Below are 17,211 nucleotides of genomic sequence, written 5' to 3' on the forward strand. Positions count from 1 at the left end.
GCTATTTGGGAAATCTTACCACCTTTCTGGCGCCTCTTTCATGTGCCAAGTACAAAGTATGACTCCAGAGTTGGTTATTTAACACTCTTAAATATTTTTTTCATATCAAAAAAGTTAGTAGCTACATTTATTTTAGCAAAAGCTTGTTAATCCATGTGAAAATGTAGATGTGTAAATCTTTGTTCAAAAAGCAGCTGCTGCATAGCAGTCTGTAAAATTCAAGGGCTATCTTGACTCAGTCTTGCCTGTATCTGAAAAGGAAGCAGTGTATTAGTGGAACTGTGTAGTGTGTTTGCTGTTTTCTCCACCCTCATTCCCATTTCAATTTTTCAGGATTTGGATGTGAAATCACTACTACTGGAAGCATACGTTAAGGGACAGCAGGAATTGCTTTATGTAGTGCCATTTGTTGCCAAAGTCTTAGAGTCCAGTGTCAGGAGTGTGGTAAGTGTCTTTGTACAGAGTTATTGCTCAAATGGCATAATATTGCGGGCAGTAATCAGCTTTGGGCACAACACGAAAACTGGTTGAATTCTGTGGAGAGAAAGAAAAGGGATATAAAAGCATGAAGTTGAAGGAGTTTTGTTTGGAGGGAAAGTACATGGCCGTGCATTTTTTCAGCATAAATAGGTGATGTTAGCTGAAATGCACTGTGGTATCCCTGAACAGAACTCTATTGAGAAATGGAAGGATGCCATTGAAGAGGTTCTAGGAAATATTTATTCTGGATTTTTTTTTTCTCCTACCCACTTTCATCCTGATCAGCTTGTCAGTTCTCCTTGATGTAGAACTCATGTTTCAAGAAGGACCAGGTCATTGTGTTTCCAGTTTCTCACTTAGGTTCCTAATATACATCCAGTTATGCTGAATTACTGGAATAATTACTACTAAAGTACTAAATTCAGCTCAAATCACAGCTGTACAAAGGTTTCCATGGCTGTGTGCACACATAGCTGCTTGTGTTTCAAACATTTCCAGTCATAAATTATCCAGATGATTCTGTAACACTGCTCTCTTCTTTCTCTTGTAGGTCTTCCGGCCTCCAAACCCATGGACAATGGCCATTATGAATGTTTTAGCTGAGCTACATCAGGAACATGATCTAAAAGTAAATTTCTGGGTTTTTTTCTGTAACTTCTGAGTGTAAGGTTTTATTGACATACTAGTCAAGAAGGATGTTGTGAAGGACTAGAGCAGTCCTTGCTGCTTTAGCATGGGGAGATTTCTTGGGCATTGCTTAATTTGGTAATACTTGAATGAAACTCTTCTCCATGAGATCAGCATCAAGACAGTTGTCTAATCCTCAGTCATTATTAGTCTCTGAAAGGGGTGGGATTAGAATGGGGAGCTTGGGAGTCAAGTGGCTCAGTAGATGTTTTGGTATTTTCCTTGTGATATGACCTAAACTAGAGTTGTTTTGCAGTTGAATCTGAAGTTTGAGATTGAGGTGCTGTGCAAGAATCTTGCACTAGACATAAATGAGCTGAAACCTGGAAGTCTCCTGAAAGATAAGGATCGTCTGAAAAATCTGGATGAGCAGCTGTCTGCTCCGAAGAAGGATGTGAAGCAGCCAGAAGAACTACCACCCATCACAACAACTAGTAAGTACATCTCATAGAATCCAGAACCACATTGTTAAAGTTCAAGTAAGACAGGTTTTGCTATCACAAAATAAAATATGAAGCTACATGTGCTGTTGTAACATTCCTGAGTGCTTGGGAGCACTCGGGTAGTCTTGTAAGAAATAGTGTACAGTTTGGGGATGGGAGGGAAAAAGAAGCCATCATGAGGACTAATTCTGTATTATGTGTGTATAGCTACTCGTTGGATTCCCTCTACACTGGGTGCTAAAACTATCATAATAAACAGCTCTCTCTCAAAATGTACTGAAGCTACTTTGGAACTAATCATTAGGTAATAGAGAATGAAGGTTGCTTGGCAAGTTTAGGAGGCTTCATGGTCAAACTGCAAAGCTTTTGTTTCTAGGTTGTTTCCTCGTTTAAATAAGAGTTATATATTTGTTTTGTAAGTGGTTGCTTTTCACTAGTGCCTCAACACAAACCTACTTGTGTTCTCCAGCTGCTTCTACAACTCCAGCCACCAGCACCACTTGTACAGCCACGGTTCCTCCACAGCCCCAGTACAGTTATCATGACATCAACGTCTATTCTTTAGGAGGGTTGGCTCCGCACATTACCTTAAATCCAACGGTAAGTTTTAGAGCTGATTCAGTTTGCCAGAAGAATTCTTACAGCCAGAGTTGATGCAGATCTGAGCTGGTGGGAGTTATCAGGACTTTAATATAAAAGGAGCCTCTGTGCTCCTTTTGTCCAGTCGGCAGCTCAGCTCTTAAGTCAATCTTTGCATTGTTACTCAGCTGCAATTTGGTTAGAAAAATAATAATTTGTCCCAGTTTCAGATTTATCAAATACTGTAATATCTGCATGGGGAACACGATAGTACTGCACATTCAGAAAATGCAGGTGTCTAGGGTAGGTGGGATTCCTGTGTAGTTTATTCTCTCACCTTTGTAATCCCCGGCAGATCCCGCTGTTCCAAGCCCACCCGCAGCTGAAGCAGTGCGTACGGCAGGCGATCGAGCGCGCGGTGCAAGACCTCGTGCACCCGGTGGTGGACAGATCCATCAAGATCGCCATGACCACCTGCGAGCAGATCGTCAGGAAGGACTTCGCCCTGGACTCGGAGGAGTCGCGGATGCGCGTGGCCGCGCACCACATGATGCGCAACCTGACGGCCGGGATGGCCATGATCACCTGCAGGGAGCCTTTGCTGATGAGCATAGCTACCAACCTGAAAAACAGCTTTGCTACTGCACTGAGGGTAAGAGCCCCATCGTTTGGAGTTTATAGCCAACTTACAGGAGACTGTAGGCATCCAGCATGAGTAAATCAGTTCTCCGCAGTGTAGACTTGTTAATTAATTGTGCGGCTTAACTAGCATGGGGATGAATTCACTGGCTAAAACTTCATGATTCCCGTGGAATTACAGTGGAAAAAAGTGTGTTGCAATTCCAGGTCAAACACTTTTAAACTGAGATGGTAGATCTTACTAAATGGTACATAAACTTCCTGACTACCTTTTTATTTTGCCCCAGTTTTCTCTTCAGTTTAATCCCATCATGGAAGACTTGGAGGTTTGAACTTTCTGCAGGGTTTGAAGCAGAAAAGCTAAAGTGGGGAGGACTGAATTGATTTTGCTGGTATCCTGGACTGTTTCAGCATGCATGCTTCAGGCAGATTTTATTTACTTGTGCTATTAGCAGATAGGTAGTTTAGACTCTTCTGCACAGCCTGTGAATTCATTGGATGTTCTAGAGGCTGCTATCAGGTCTCTTAATGAAGAAAGTTTGAGCTAAACTGTAAGAAACTGCCTGTGAACAGCTGACCACAACAGCAGCTGCCATCCAGAATTCTTGCCATCAGTGTCAGCAACAGGCACAAGAGCATAAGGATCTTGGAAAGGTCAAGACACAGCTGTACTTTGAGCAATTAGAAATTAATCTCTATTTTTTAATCCCTGAACACATATGCCGTTGGTACAAATTCAGGTTTAATCCAAGGAAGGTTTTTAAGGATAATTATAGAAAACCTTTTGTTGCAGAAAAGACTCTGTATGAGGCATCTCAAAATTCTTATCTGGATTATTTTTTATGAAGTGATTTAATAGAAATAGTGTAATTTTAAGGAATTAATGAAAGACAAGGAAGTCGAAGTAGATGGGACAGGCTGCCTTTATAAATGTATTCCATTTCTAGTGAAAGTTTCTGCTTTGCACCTTGGAAGATAAGTGCATCTGTTCAGGGTTCTCATAAAGCAGACTCTGAGAAGGAAGGAAGGAAGGAAGTCTGATTCCTTATCAGGAAAGGAACCCACTAAAAAAGGCTTAGGACTGCTGTCTTGCACTGTTAGTGCTGCACCTTTATACCTTCCATTTACAACCTAGAAAGTAGGAGAACTTGTGCTGTGATGCAAAGGCTTCCCTGCATTAGCATCACTCTGTGTGTGTCTGTCTAAAGCAGGCCTTTATTTCTGTGCCCTGGAGATGGGTAGGTGGAGAAGATGGAGAACTCCTGCTGTTTTGTTCCTTTTTCAAAGTCTTTACTGTCGTCTTGCCTACATGTTTTATTCAAAGCTATGCAAAATTAAATTTAATATTATATATTCTATGGGAAGGGAGTGTGATCCTAAGAGCATTCATTTTTATTGCTTGTGTTCTGTATAAGCGGTGGTGCAGATTTTAAGGCTAGTAATATGCAGGGAAATTTTACATCCTTCACTGATTATTGTGATTTTCAATAGGCAGCCTCCCCACAGCAGAGGGACATGATGGAGCAGGCAGCTGCCCAGTTAGCACAGGATAACTGTGAGCTTGCCTGCTGCTTTATCCAGAAGACAGCTGTGGAAAAGGCAGGCCCTGAGATGGACAAGAGGCTCGCAACTGTAAGTATGAGACGTGTCTTTCAGACGTGTTCTGTGTGCTCGTACACATCCAGTTGGGTGTGTAAAATGCAGTGTTTGTGTTTTTCCCAGGAATTTGAGCTCAGAAAGCATGCCAGGCAAGAGGGGCGCCGCTACTGTGATCCTGTTGTGTTGACGTACCAGGCTGAGCGGATGCCAGAGCAGATCAGGCTAAAGGTGAGTTCTGTTCCAGTGCTGCTCTTCTTTCCCTCCGGATAAGGAAAAGAGGATGCCACAGCATCAGCTGAGTGGTCATATAGTCTTGCCTAACAGTGCAGCTGCTGTTATCATGATTAGTGTGGAAACACATAAATACATTATTCCAAAATGAGTGTTTATATCATTTTCTCAATGCCTGGAGTCTCTGTTTCTGTGCAATTCCTCTCACTGAAAGATGGCTTGTCTGTTTTGTTGTCTTTATATTTTATTTTCTTTTGTCTCCCTTATATTTTCTTCCTTCAAGGGACATATCATATGCTTTCAGCAGAGCATTTCTCTGTATTCAGTTGTTTCTGTTTCTGGGAAATGTTAGTTTCATTTCTAGAGCAAAATTCCCCTGTTAGGAGTTGTGGCAGGAGAGATGGGACCTCAGTGCAGAGCAGCTGAATCCTACGCAATATCTGGGCCACTCTGTTTAAGAGTAGCTACCTGTTACACAAGCTGCCCTCATTTTTTACTGCCTCAGTGCTTATCAGTGAATTAAATGCCTGTTCTTTTCATTGCAAAGGTTGGAGGTGTGGACCCAAAACAGCTGGCTGTTTATGAGGAGTTTGCACGCAATGTTCCTGGCTTCTTACCCACCAATGACTTAACTCAACCTACAGGATTCTTGGCTCAGCCTATGAAGGTAGAGGTTTCTGAATTAATCAGTTTGAGAGTACCATAGCTATTTTGGAGACTATTGCAGAACTTGTGTTACTGTTAGAAGGACTCATAAGAGTGAAGTGTTTGTATTGCTTGGGGATAGTGGTTGAAAAAATGCATTTGTTCTAAAGACACAGTAATGGCAACATAAAACTTCCATCCAGTCTTAGGGATTTGTAACCCAAATTGGGACAAATTATGCAATTTAGGATTACTACGTGTAGTTTTCGTTGCAGTGAAACATTTTATTCAAATCTCAGATTTCTTTTGCAGGAAGGTCATGGATGACAAGTCTGAATTTTAAGATAATTAACAAGTTTTGTATGCATACATAAGGCCTTACTGACAGAACAAGGGGGAATGGCTTCAAACTGAAAGAGGACAGGTTTAGATTGGAAGTTAGGAGGAACTTCTGTGTGAGGGTGGTGAGGCACTGGAAGAGGTTATCTGAAGAACCTGTAGATGGCCCACCCTGAAGAGTTCAAAGCCAGATTGGCTGTGGCTTTGATCAGCCTGCTCTAGGGGAAGATGCCCCTGCCCATGACAGGGCAGTTGAAACAAAATCGTCTTTAAGGTCCTTCCAATCCAAATCATTCTGTGACTCTGACTGATGGAATTACGTGCTGGTTATTTTCACAGCTTAATTTGCTAATATGTGTGTACTTAAAATAACAGCCTAACAAATTACAGTACTGTAGAAGTCTAAATTCAGGATGCTACAATTTCAGAATGAGAAGAGCCAGTCAGTGAGTATTTGAGTGTCACAAGTGCAATCCTTGCAGAAATCACTGATTCTCACTTTCTGTTAAGCAGCAAGCTTGGGCTACAGATGATGTGGCACAGATTTATGACAAGTGTATGACAGAGCTGGAGCAGCACCTGCAGTCCATTCCACACACCCTGGCCATGAATCCTCAAGTTCAGGCGTTGCGCAGCCTCTTGGAGGCGGTGGTAGTGGCTCGGAACTCCCGCGATGCCATTGCTGCACTTGGGCTGCTGCAGAAGGTGAGTGGTGACAACTCCTCTCTGTAACAACTTGCTTAGGGTTTATTACTTACCACTTGCTTGTGGAACAGTACTGAACTGCTGTCTTTGGAAATGCAGTAAATAAGGTTGGGAGGGAGCCATTGTGTTCACTTAGGGTATTGTACACATGGGCTCTGCTTCCCGTCAGCAGGGAGATGTCCGGCTACTCCTCGCAAAGCAGGGCTTCAGCACATGTGACATCTGCCTGGAAAGGCAAACATCAGAACCATAAATGCCCTTTTTCATCTTTCTTTCCCTGAGCTTTTATTGCTGAACATGATGTCATATAGTATAGAACATCTCTTTTTTCAATTTGGGTCAGCTGTCCTGGCTGTGTTGCTTCCCAGCCTCTTGTCCAGCCCCAGCCTACCCACTGGTGGGGCAGGCAGAGTGGGAAAGAAAAAGTCTTGATCCTATGCTAGTGCTGCTCAGCAACTGGCAAAACTGTGGTGTGTTGTCAACACTGTTTCAGCACAAATCCAAAGCACAGCACCATGTGGGGTGCTATAAAGCAAATTAACTCCATCCCAGCCAGAAGTGTTGCAGTGAGCTCTGTGAGCTGAGCTGTCATAAGTGCCTGGGTAGCACTGTAGAACAAGTGACAGAGAAAAATCTGCTTGAGAATAGTGTAAGGATACTGACCTGTCTGCATGAGGAAGAACAGTGCCAAAAAAAAAGTAACCAAAAGCAGGAGGGAGACTCTTCCTTCCTGTCTGCTAGTGCTTTTACCTGTTGATGGGTCCAGTCCTGACTAGGACTTGACCAAAAAGCTGTGTTGCTGTGTAAAATTCATCTTCCATTTGCTGTAGGCTAACACAGATACATCTCTGAGTGCTGCAGCTCTTTCTCCAAGGATGCTGCTCATTTATCTCTGGCAGGTTCTGTAAATATTTTCTTAGGTAGTTTTCCAAGAGCCATATGCAGAATTGCTTGAGGAGGCATTGACTTAAGGAAGCTGCAGTGCAAACTGACATGGTCTGTCATGGTATTTGGTGCACATACAAAGGTAGTGGGGCAAAGAGAGACCTGTTGGTTTGTTTGTGGTAGCATAGCTGTGTAAAGTGCATGTATAGATGCCATAGTTGCTGGTAAAATCTGACAGAATCTTATCAAGAGATCAGCACAATTACTAAATGGATTTTTTTTCACATCTTCTGGTGATAACTCTTGCTGATTAATGTGCAGAAGATTTGGAGGAGGACTTGTTCTTTCCTCTGCTAACAGGTTGCATCTGTTCTAGGCTGTAGAGGGCTTGCTGGATGCCACCAGCGGGGCTGACGCTGACCTCCTGCTCCGCTATCGTGAGTGTCACCTGCTGGTGCTGAAGGCTCTGCAGGATGGCCGTGCCTATGGATCTCCGTGGTGTAACAAACAGATAACTAGGTCAGTTACAAGACAACAAGAACATTGATGTAGGTTTGGCCATCTTTTGAGAGTTCCTGTGTTACTCTGAATTCCCTGCCTGTTAATGTTTTGCCGTGCTGCAATTTGGACAGACAAAAAATAACCAGCTTTTTTTGTCAAAATTAACTAGATCTTCTGATAATGCTGGTTTGCCCCATAACATGGTAGAAATCTTTAATGGAATTAAGCATTAGAGCATGGTCTGGGATTTTTTTTCTCCCCTCATTTTGCAGAGAATATCTCTGCATGCTGTCATAAGCAATGTGACATGGCATATGCTTGTAGCAGAAGCTTCAGCTAGGCAGATCTGCCAATTCATCCTTGGAAGAGAGGCTTCTTCTGCTGAATAAACTGAAGTTCTTGTGATAGAGCTCTTGTGACCAGCTGTGCAGGGCAATAGATGATTGGGTGTGACTGTTCTGAACTTAAACATTACCTTAGAGGATGCCCTAGAAGGGGCTTCTTTTGAGGCTGGATAATGAGTCATACTGAGTGTCACAGTTTCTGAAGTACTAGATTTCAGTTGTTTCACTTGAACTGTGTTGTTGAAGTACACTCTTTGTAAGAAGTCCAATTCCTCAGGTGCCTGATCGAATGCAGAGACGAGTACAAGTACAATGTGGAAGCTGTGGAGCTGCTAATCCGCAATCACCTTGTTAACATGCAGCAGTATGACCTCCACTTGGCTCAGGTAAAGAGAACATGCTCTGGTAAAGGAGGAGGGATGCACTCAGTGCACTGTAAGATCTGTGGCTGAACTTTGTCTTTTTCATGTTGACAGTCCATGGAGAATGGCTTGAACTACATGGCTGTGGCATTTGCCATGCAGTTGGTAAAGATCTTGTTGGTGGATGAGAGAAGCGTTGCCCATGTAACAGAAGCAGATCTGTTTCACACCATTGAGACACTCATGAGAATTAATGCTCATTCCAGAGGAAACGCCCCGGAAGGGTGAGGCTATAGTATTGTGCAATATATTACTTTTGTTGTGTTCATTTATGATTTTTATGTTATATAGGCAATGTCTCATATCATTCATACGGCTTTAAACTTTCCCTAAGGCTGCAGTCCTTTCTTAGTTTCAGCTGTCACTCTAATATAAATGTGCTCATCTTAGTCAAAATAGAGACAACTGCAGCAACGTGTGAAACTGAGTGCTTAAGCAAAAAAATCTCTCCATGCACTCTGCTCCAAAATTCTGTGGAACTGTGAGAAACTTGTTTGAATTCCTGCTTTATCTCAAATTTACACATTATTGCCTGTTTAAATCTTACATACCTAGGTGTCTGTATGTTAATTTGTTAATTGCAAACAATCCAGCTGGACAATCCTTTCTGTTTAGTGCTTACAGAGTAATCCTCCACGAGTTTCGCATGGCTTATGTATCCACCAGCAAACTTCCCAAACCGTGGGTAGCAAATGTTGCCACAATACCTGGAAATACCAGTGGGACTTGCAGGCCTCCTGTTTGTGAGGTGGAAGCAGTTGCTGGATTTGAGAAAGAGGTGGATTAGAGCTTGGAGAACTTCGAATAGATGTGAGAGTAACCAGCAGCTGCTTGATGGCAGTGGCTGCCATTACCAACACAGCTGCTAATAGGATGTCTCAAAACCAAAGTCATTTCATCTGCCCTTGACATGGATACAGTGTCTTCACTGTATGGCTTGACTTTCACTGCAGCCAAATCCCGTGCCCCAGGCAGTACTGGCATCTCCCTATCAGGGAGCACTTTAGGGTTCCTGAAGTCTGCAGAAGAGAAGCTGCTTCTAGTCCCTGTGGTGTTTTGTTGCAGCACGCCCCTGTCCAAATTGTAGTGGAACTTCAAAGCTTATGTGATTTCAGTGTTCCTTCTTTCATCGTAAGTGTATCTGCTTTCATGACTTATTTCTGCTATTCCGGTGAGGACTAAAAGATAGAAGGTTTTAGTATAAGAAATAATTTGCTTTCTTTCAACTCTCTTTGACTGAGCTTCCAGTTCCTGCACCTTCTGGGGGAGGAGGAATTCTAACCCAGCTCTTGCTCTGGTCTGTTGCATTAGATTACCCCAGCTGATGGAAGTGGTCCGATCAAACTACGAAGCAATGATTGACCGTGCTCATGGAGGTCCTAATTTCATGATGCACTCAGGAATTTCCCAAGCTTCTGAGTATGATGACCCACCAGGCCTGAGGGAGAAGGCAGAATACCTGCTGAGGGAGTGGGTGAACCTCTACCATTCAGCTGCAGCAGGCCGTGACAGTACCAAAGCATTCTCTGCGTTTGTTGGACAGGTAGAGCTTTTGGAAAGAAAGGTGCTTTTTATTCAACATAAGTAGGGTGTGATCCCCTCCATTTTAAAGCAGTGTTATAACGTGTGTTAGGCATCCTTTTGAAACTTCCAGGCGTATGGCAGTTTACTGTCAAAATTCTGTCTGTTTTTGATGAAGCCCCTGTCTTGCACCAAATCATGTTCTTCAGATACTGCAGCAACAGGCTGTCACTCCAGACCATGAGTTCTGAGATAAGTTTGGTGGAAAAAGACCTTGAGCTGAAATAGCTCGTGGAAATAGTCCTGTAATGCTCTGTAATGAGCCTTGACTGGGGTTGCTCCTTACGGGTAACAGCAAAAGCTCTGACAGCCTACAGGAAGATGTCACCAGTAGAGAGATTCAGGTAAATTCTTTCAGGTCATGTGGGCAAGGGAATCTTTTTTTTCGAAATGAAATCATTAATAAGGGAAATCTTGAGATTTCATTAGCTGAAGTGGTGCCTAAATTTAAACAGTGTCCAACATGCCACTCAGAAGTGGGTTCACCACCCACCTTAATGGGTGTGGTGAACATCACATAGCATCTGCCTTCTAGATGTGATTGAGGAGGGAGATCCCCTCAGTAGCCCAGCATGTGGGGTAACTGACTCCTGTATCTGCAGGTATCTCCCTAAAACTGTGTTCTTTGCATGCAGCTCCTTGACTGCAGCTGGGAGAAAGCCCCTGACATGGCCTTTTTGCACTGTGTTCCTTTTAAGTTTGTGACACTACCACAGATATGCTGCAGACTGCAGCTACTAATGAAAGAAGCTCAGGCTTCAGAGTATGCATGAAGATTGTGACTGATGCAGTGGGTTTTTTTCATTTGATTTTAGTGTCCTTGTGTACTGGTTATAGACAGCTTTCTGTTAGTCTGACTTCTACTGCATAGAACTTCTTGAATGTTTTTAATAGATACTGTGCCAAACGTACATCTTAAATGTTTTACCTATTTCTGTGACCTCACTTTTTTTACTTTGTGCTTCTAAAACACACTTCAGTATAGAGTGCTCACCATACTTAGTACACTTCTGTCTCACTTCACTTTTTATCACATTTGTTTGATTACCTTTTGTACATATTTGATCAATTTTGAAAAAGCAGGTTAAATATATTGAAGTGCAGTGTTTATTTACAATTGTTTCCTTACAGGCTTTAGTAATGAGTTCTAAAGGAATATTTTGTAGTAACTACTTTCATAAGGTTCTGTTACTGAACTCAAGTGGCTGCCAAAGTGTTATTTCCTTCCCACAAGTCTGTAGGACAAGAAGAAGCACAGAACTTTGAAAGCAGATACCTAAATTCTATGGGCTTTTTAGAAAAAAAGGCTTCTCCAGAAATACTAGAAGTTCTCCACATTGTCTCCAAGTTACCAGTTGTGCTGTTTTTATACCTTTACGTCCAGTAGGAGTTTGGAGTAAGATTTTTTTTCAAAACTCCACAGTTTTCTGCAGTGCAATTTGTTTCATTTTGATGGTTCTAATACTGTGGCTAACAAATAAAATAAGATCTCTAGGTTTTTTTATATGTATTATTAAAACAATTCCCCCATGCAAAGCAAAAAAGCCCACCCAGTCTTTCTCTGCGTGTAATGTTCGTGTAAGGAAAATCTGCTTTCCAAATGTAGTTTGCTTCTACAGAATGAGGCTGCAAAGTAGTGGTGATTCCTGAGCTAGAAGCTGGAGTCTGCCCTTTCCAGAGTTTGTACTTCTCGTGTTTTTCATGGAAGGCTGAATGGTGGCAGCACTGATGCTGAAACAGGCTTCTCAGCTATGCTGATGGTTGGAAAGAATTTGGATTGAAAAGATAGTATTTGAGAATAAATGTGTTTGCTAAAATTGTGTTGCCACCCTCAAATTTCCGTGCAAATATTAACCTCTCAGGAGAGTATGGCAAAAATTAACTGTGGCAGGCAAAGTGGGTGCTTTGTAAAGGGTGTGTTGTTTGAAATAAATTGTAAAATGAACCGTCTGTGGCTACAGTGCTGATGTATTTCCTTTCCTGGTTAGATGCACCAGCAGGGCATCCTGAAAACAGATGACCTGATCACCCGATTTTTCCGTCTTTGCACCGAAATGTGTGTTGAGATCAGCTATCGAGCCCTGGCCGAGCAGCAGCACAACCCCGCAGCCAACCCCACTATGATTCGAGCCAAGTGCTACCACAACCTGGATGCCTTTGTGCGACTCATTGCACTGCTGGTGAAGCACTCGGGGGAGGCAACCAACACAGTCACAAAGATCAACCTCCTGAATAAGGTTGGGAATTCTTACCCTCATTGCCTTTAAAGTGAGTTGTCGGCTGTACCTTTGCTGATAAACCTGAGGTTTTCACAAAGATTTCATCTCAAACCAATCTGAAATTCATCTTTGTGCCTTGAAATGAAGAAGTCAGCAGCTGTTGTTTTAGGTTGTTGGTTCCTGAGCTTTTACCTTCATTTGTGAGGGCCTTGCCTTTGCTCTTGGTTTATGGCTGGATGGTCTTAGGTAGTTAAGACCTTCAGGTACTGCGCAGTCAGTCGTTATGACTGTGGTCCAAGGGACAGGGAGAGCAAAGCATAGTGGTTGGGAATTGCTGAAACAAATTGTAATATTCATTTATGCAATACTTCTGATAACTAGAATTTTGGTTCTTGTTAGAATCTACTGACTATTTTTTTTTACTGATGGTTAAAGTAGTATCTGTAGTCTGACTTGCAGAGTAATTCTTGCTGTCTCCACATCCCTTAATCTCGTTAGGTTCTTGGTATTGTGGTGGGAGTTCTTCTGCAAGACCATGATGTTCGGCAGAGTGAGTTTCAGCAACTTCCTTACCATCGCATTTTCATCATGTTGCTGTTGGAATTAAATGCTCCTGAGCATGTGCTGGAGACCATCAATTTCCAGACACTCACAGCTTTCTGGTATGTATTTGGGGTTGGCCACAGTGCTCATCCTTTCTTAGTAGGATCAAGGATTTTCACTTAAAGGCTATCTGACTGTTCTTTGTGGTGGCTTAATCATTTTTGGAGTAACTGGTTCTACTGTGGACTGACCACTTGCTTGTTTTAGGGAAGATGACTGGTAAAACCCAAGATGCTCAAATGCCTTTGCTTTTAGGGCTGTGTTTTCCCCTCAATGTTATGAAAAGCAATCTTATTGCTGTGCACTTCTAACCTGCTCTAACTTTTCTTTCAGTAACACATTTCACATCCTGAGGCCTACAAAAGCTCCAGGTTTTGTTTATGCCTGGCTGGAACTGATCTCCCATCGGATATTTATTGCAAGAATGCTGGCACATACACCACAGCAGAAGGTGTGGCTGCAGTTTATCTTTTCTGAATTAAAAAGCTCACCCAGACGTTTATCTGGTGTGGTGCTGTTTCACATCTCTTGAAGTGCACTAGTAGCATGGCTGTTCTGTTTTTGTTGTCTTCCGTATTCACAGTAACCTAACTGCATGGAGGAGAGTCTGTGTGTCAATAACTGTGGAACACAGGGTGAATTGAATTTGATAAACATGCCTTTGTTACTGTCTAGAAGAGCTGTAGCCTTCCTTCTAGGCTAAATATTGTCAGCTCAGTGTATGGCATGTTGAGGGTTCTGGAAACACCCCATGGCACAATGGTGTGCAGCTGAAGCCCTTGAAATGAGCTGTGCTGCACTCGGTGGTTAAGCTGACAGTTGCTAGCTCTTCCATCCAGGTTTATCTAAAGATCAATCTAATTATAGTTTTGAAATTAAGGTAACTGGTCTTCAATGCATGTTTCCCACCTGCTGTTCTTTTCTTGACAGGGTTGGCCTATGTATGCCCAGTTATTGATTGATCTGTTCAAGTACTTGGCTCCTTTCCTTAGAAACGTGGAACTCACCAAACCTATGCAAATTCTTTACAAGGTAAAAAAATGTCAACTAATAGATGCTTCCAGTCAAAGTTGTCTGAAAGTAGAGATAATCTGGCAGCAAACTAGAATTAGCTGTTTTCTTCCAGCTTCTGGGAGTTGAAGTTAATTTGTGGGGGAAGCAGGCTGCCCTCCCAGATTACTTTCCTTCTGGTAATGTTAGCCACATGACATAGAATGATGGCTCTGCAAGCTTTTGGACAGTTTCAACTGTTACATACCTCTTATATTTAATATTTTATTTCACAGGGCACTCTGCGTGTGTTGCTGGTCTTGTTGCATGATTTCCCAGAATTTCTTTGTGACTACCACTATGGGTTCTGTGATGTGATCCCACCTAACTGTATTCAGCTAAGGAATCTGATCCTGAGTGCCTTCCCACGGAACATGAGGCTTCCAGACCCTTTCACCCCCAACCTAAAGGTAAAACTTGCTTTAAAGGAGTTTGATACTAGGAAAGTTTAATGCTCAAAATACTCTCTATCTGGGTTAATATTATCTAATTAAATCTTTGGGTATCTGGTAGGCAGCTAATCCTGGAATGATTAGGAGGAAACTTTCTCACACTGCCAAAGCACTGTCCTGTTGCTCTCCTCTGCCTGAGCTGTGCAGGGTGATGGGGGTGAAGCTGCAGTGCTCATTGTCACTGAAGAGGGCTGTTCTTGACTTGTGTGGATGTTTGTGCCTTTTGAAACTACCAGACTGTTTTTTTATCCTCTCAGTTCTTCAAGACATAATGTAGTAAGTTTGCATGTTAAATATGAAGTGTCTTCTAAAATCTTCAAAAGTCAGGTGTTGCCATTTCACTGATGGAAGGAAAAGTGAGCAGCAGTAGTAGTTGATGTAATATTGCTTCTAGATCTGCTTTACAATTTGTCCCATTGCTGATGGTTTAGTTGACTGGGTTTTCTGTCAACAGGTGGACATGTTAAGTGAGATTAATATTGCTCCACGAATACTCACAAATTTCACTGGAGTGATGCCACCTCAGTTCAAGAAAGACTTGGATTCCTATCTCAAAACCCGATCTCCAGTCACCTTTTTGTCTGACTTGCGAAGCAACCTACAAGTAAGTTGGAGGTTTTTGATGTTTCTGTGGGTGCTCAATTTAAATAATGTGGCACAGATGATCTCACTGGTTCAGCCACTGTCCTTTCCTGCAGGAATTTTGTTGGTGTGTTGGCCAGCTCCAGGCAGTAGAAAAACCTGTGAAAATGCACACACTCTGAATAAGTCTTTTGCCACTCCCTGATAGGATGTGTTGAAACCTTTTAGAATCTGATGAAATTTTGACTCCAAATAGATTAATTGTTACAGAAATATATGGATCTTCATGGCAATACTTCAAGGGTAAAATGGTCAAATCAGCTAAAGCCCAGTTCAGAATTGTGGCTGAAAGCTCATTTCAGACATCTCATGGCTTGGCTTGCAGCAGACCTGAAGTTGGACTTGCTTAGAGAATTGCTTAGACAGAAACATTCACACAAGGGGGATGTTTCAGCTAGAGTCTGGCACTGCTGGTGAATTCACATTACCTTACCTGATGTTTTCCTTTAGGAAGAGAGTAAAAACAAACCTGTTGTGTTAACACTTTGCTGATGTTTTTTGAAAAAAAAAAAAAGTTTATATGTGCTATAATATATGCTTTCTAATATATGTGTACTAAAAAAGGCTAAATGCCAAATTGAATTTGTGGATGTCCCAGTGTGTTGTCTTCTGGATAATCAATAAGATCCATTGATGCTGTTGTTGTACATGCTGTACCTTTGAGTGCTGAAGGAATATTGACTGATAATGCTTTTCATATCTTTGCTATTAGGTATCAAATGAACCTGGCAACCGCTACAACATTCAGCTGATTAATGCACTGGTGCTCTACGTAGGTACTCAAGCTATTGCCCACATTCACAACAAAGGCAGCACACCCTCCATGAGCACCATTACCCACTCAGCTCACATGGACATCTTCCAGAATTTGGCAGTAGACCTGGATACTGAAGGTGAGCTGGAAACACTGCTAGTTCATGCATTGTCACATTTACAGCAAGAGGGCCCTCACTTTAAAAAGGACATTGAGATGCTGGAGTGTGTCCAGCAAAGGGCAACAAGGTTTGTGAAAGGTCTAGAAAACATGTCCTGTGAGAAATGGCTGAGGGAGCTGGGTTTGTTTAGTGTTGAGAAGAGGAGGCTCAGGGGAACCCAAGCTCTGAAGGGTTGTTGTAGTCAAGTGGGGGTCTTCTACCATGCCTGCAGTGGGAGGACAAGAGGAAATGGCCTTAAGGTGTTACAGGGAAGATTCAGATTAGATACCAGAAAAGGTTTTTTCACTGATAGGGTGGTCTGATACTGGAATAGGCTGCCCAGGGAGGTGGTGGAGTTGCCTTCCCTGGAGGTGTTTGAGAGGTGTCTGGGTCTGGTGCTGGGTGATGTGATTAAGTGGTTCTGGGGTTACAGGGGTAGTGTTGGCTTGGTGGTTGGACATGATGGTCTTAAGGGCCCTTCCAACCTTGATGATTCTGTGGTTTCATGTAGCTAATAATGAATTCACAGAAATAGATACTACATTAGAATATGAAACTGAATATAGGAGCAATGTTCTAACCAAAAGTTCAGAGTATTGAAGGGAATTAGAAAACCTTCAGTGAAGAAGAATTGAATTCTTACTTCTCCATCAGCCTGAGTTGATACAGCTCTTACATATCTTCAGTTGTTTCTGTTTCCTCCATAAGAAGACCTCCATAAGGCTCCCAGATGTTAGTCTCAAGCACTGCTGGTTGCTTCTTTGTTGCCCTTTGTGTGCAAGGGAAGCTGTGTTGCTCAGTGTTGTCTCCTGCAGGCCGGTACCTCTTCCTGAACGCCATCGCCAACCAGCTGCGGTACCCCAACAGCCACACCCACTACTTCAGCTGCACCATGCTCTACCTGTTTGCAGAGGCCAACACAGAGGCCATCCAGGAGCAGATCACCAGGTGAGAGGGACAGAGTTTAACTGGCCAACATGCAGCTTTTTGCTTTCCTTCCTTCCGTGTTTTTGCTGTTTGAGCTCTAAGTGTTTTAACTTTCACATTTCAGGGTTCTCTTGGAACGACTGATTGTAAATAGGCCTCATCCCTGGGGTCTCCTTATTACGTTTATTGAGCTGATAAAAAATCCAGCCTTTAAGTTCTGGAACCATGAGTTTGTTCACTGCGCTCCAGAAATTGAGAAGTGAGTATAACTTAACCACAGACTCATTAAACTGGTATCTCTGAAGCAGCTGAACCTTGGGGTTT

General features: G+C 42.5%; 1 protein-coding gene across 8 annotated transcripts in view; it reads left to right on the plus strand.

The window, feature by feature from the left end:
* CNOT1 (CCR4-NOT transcription complex subunit 1) overlaps positions 1–17,211 on the plus strand; it is a 53,891-nt gene that overhangs the window by 35,598 nt on the left and 1,082 nt on the right. For 4 of the 8 annotated variants that reach the window (XM_063410970.1, XM_063410972.1, XM_063410971.1 and 1 more), the window contains exons 27-48: positions 334–444; positions 1,031–1,108; positions 1,424–1,601; positions 2,080–2,210; positions 2,545–2,841; positions 4,320–4,460; positions 4,551–4,655; positions 5,206–5,325; positions 6,156–6,347; positions 7,609–7,751; positions 8,355–8,463; positions 8,554–8,723; positions 9,811–10,063; positions 12,069–12,317; positions 12,798–12,961; positions 13,236–13,353; positions 13,833–13,934; positions 14,189–14,362; positions 14,859–15,008; positions 15,759–15,939; positions 16,776–16,908; positions 17,012–17,146. In XM_063410970.1, coding sequence (XP_063267040.1) covers positions 334–444; positions 1,031–1,108; positions 1,424–1,601; positions 2,080–2,210; positions 2,545–2,841; positions 4,320–4,460; positions 4,551–4,655; positions 5,206–5,325; positions 6,156–6,347; positions 7,609–7,751; positions 8,355–8,463; positions 8,554–8,723; positions 9,811–10,063; positions 12,069–12,317; positions 12,798–12,961; positions 13,236–13,353; positions 13,833–13,934; positions 14,189–14,362; positions 14,859–15,008; positions 15,759–15,939; positions 16,776–16,908; positions 17,012–17,146 — 3,434 coding nt within the window. The remainder of the gene's footprint in view (positions 1–333; positions 445–1,030; positions 1,109–1,423; positions 1,602–2,079; positions 2,211–2,544; positions 2,842–4,319; positions 4,461–4,550; positions 4,656–5,205; positions 5,326–6,155; positions 6,348–7,608; positions 7,752–8,354; positions 8,464–8,553; positions 8,724–9,810; positions 10,064–12,068; positions 12,318–12,797; positions 12,962–13,235; positions 13,354–13,832; positions 13,935–14,188; positions 14,363–14,858; positions 15,009–15,758; positions 15,940–16,775; positions 16,909–17,011; positions 17,147–17,211) is intronic. The other 4 variants (XM_063410974.1, XM_063410976.1, XM_063410975.1 and 1 more) reach the window with 1 other exon arrangement.

Source organism: Prinia subflava, chromosome 13 (genome assembly GCF_021018805.1).
Source record: "Prinia subflava isolate CZ2003 ecotype Zambia chromosome 13, Cam_Psub_1.2, whole genome shotgun sequence".
NCBI classification, from domain to species: domain Eukaryota; kingdom Metazoa; phylum Chordata; class Aves; order Passeriformes; family Cisticolidae; genus Prinia; species Prinia subflava.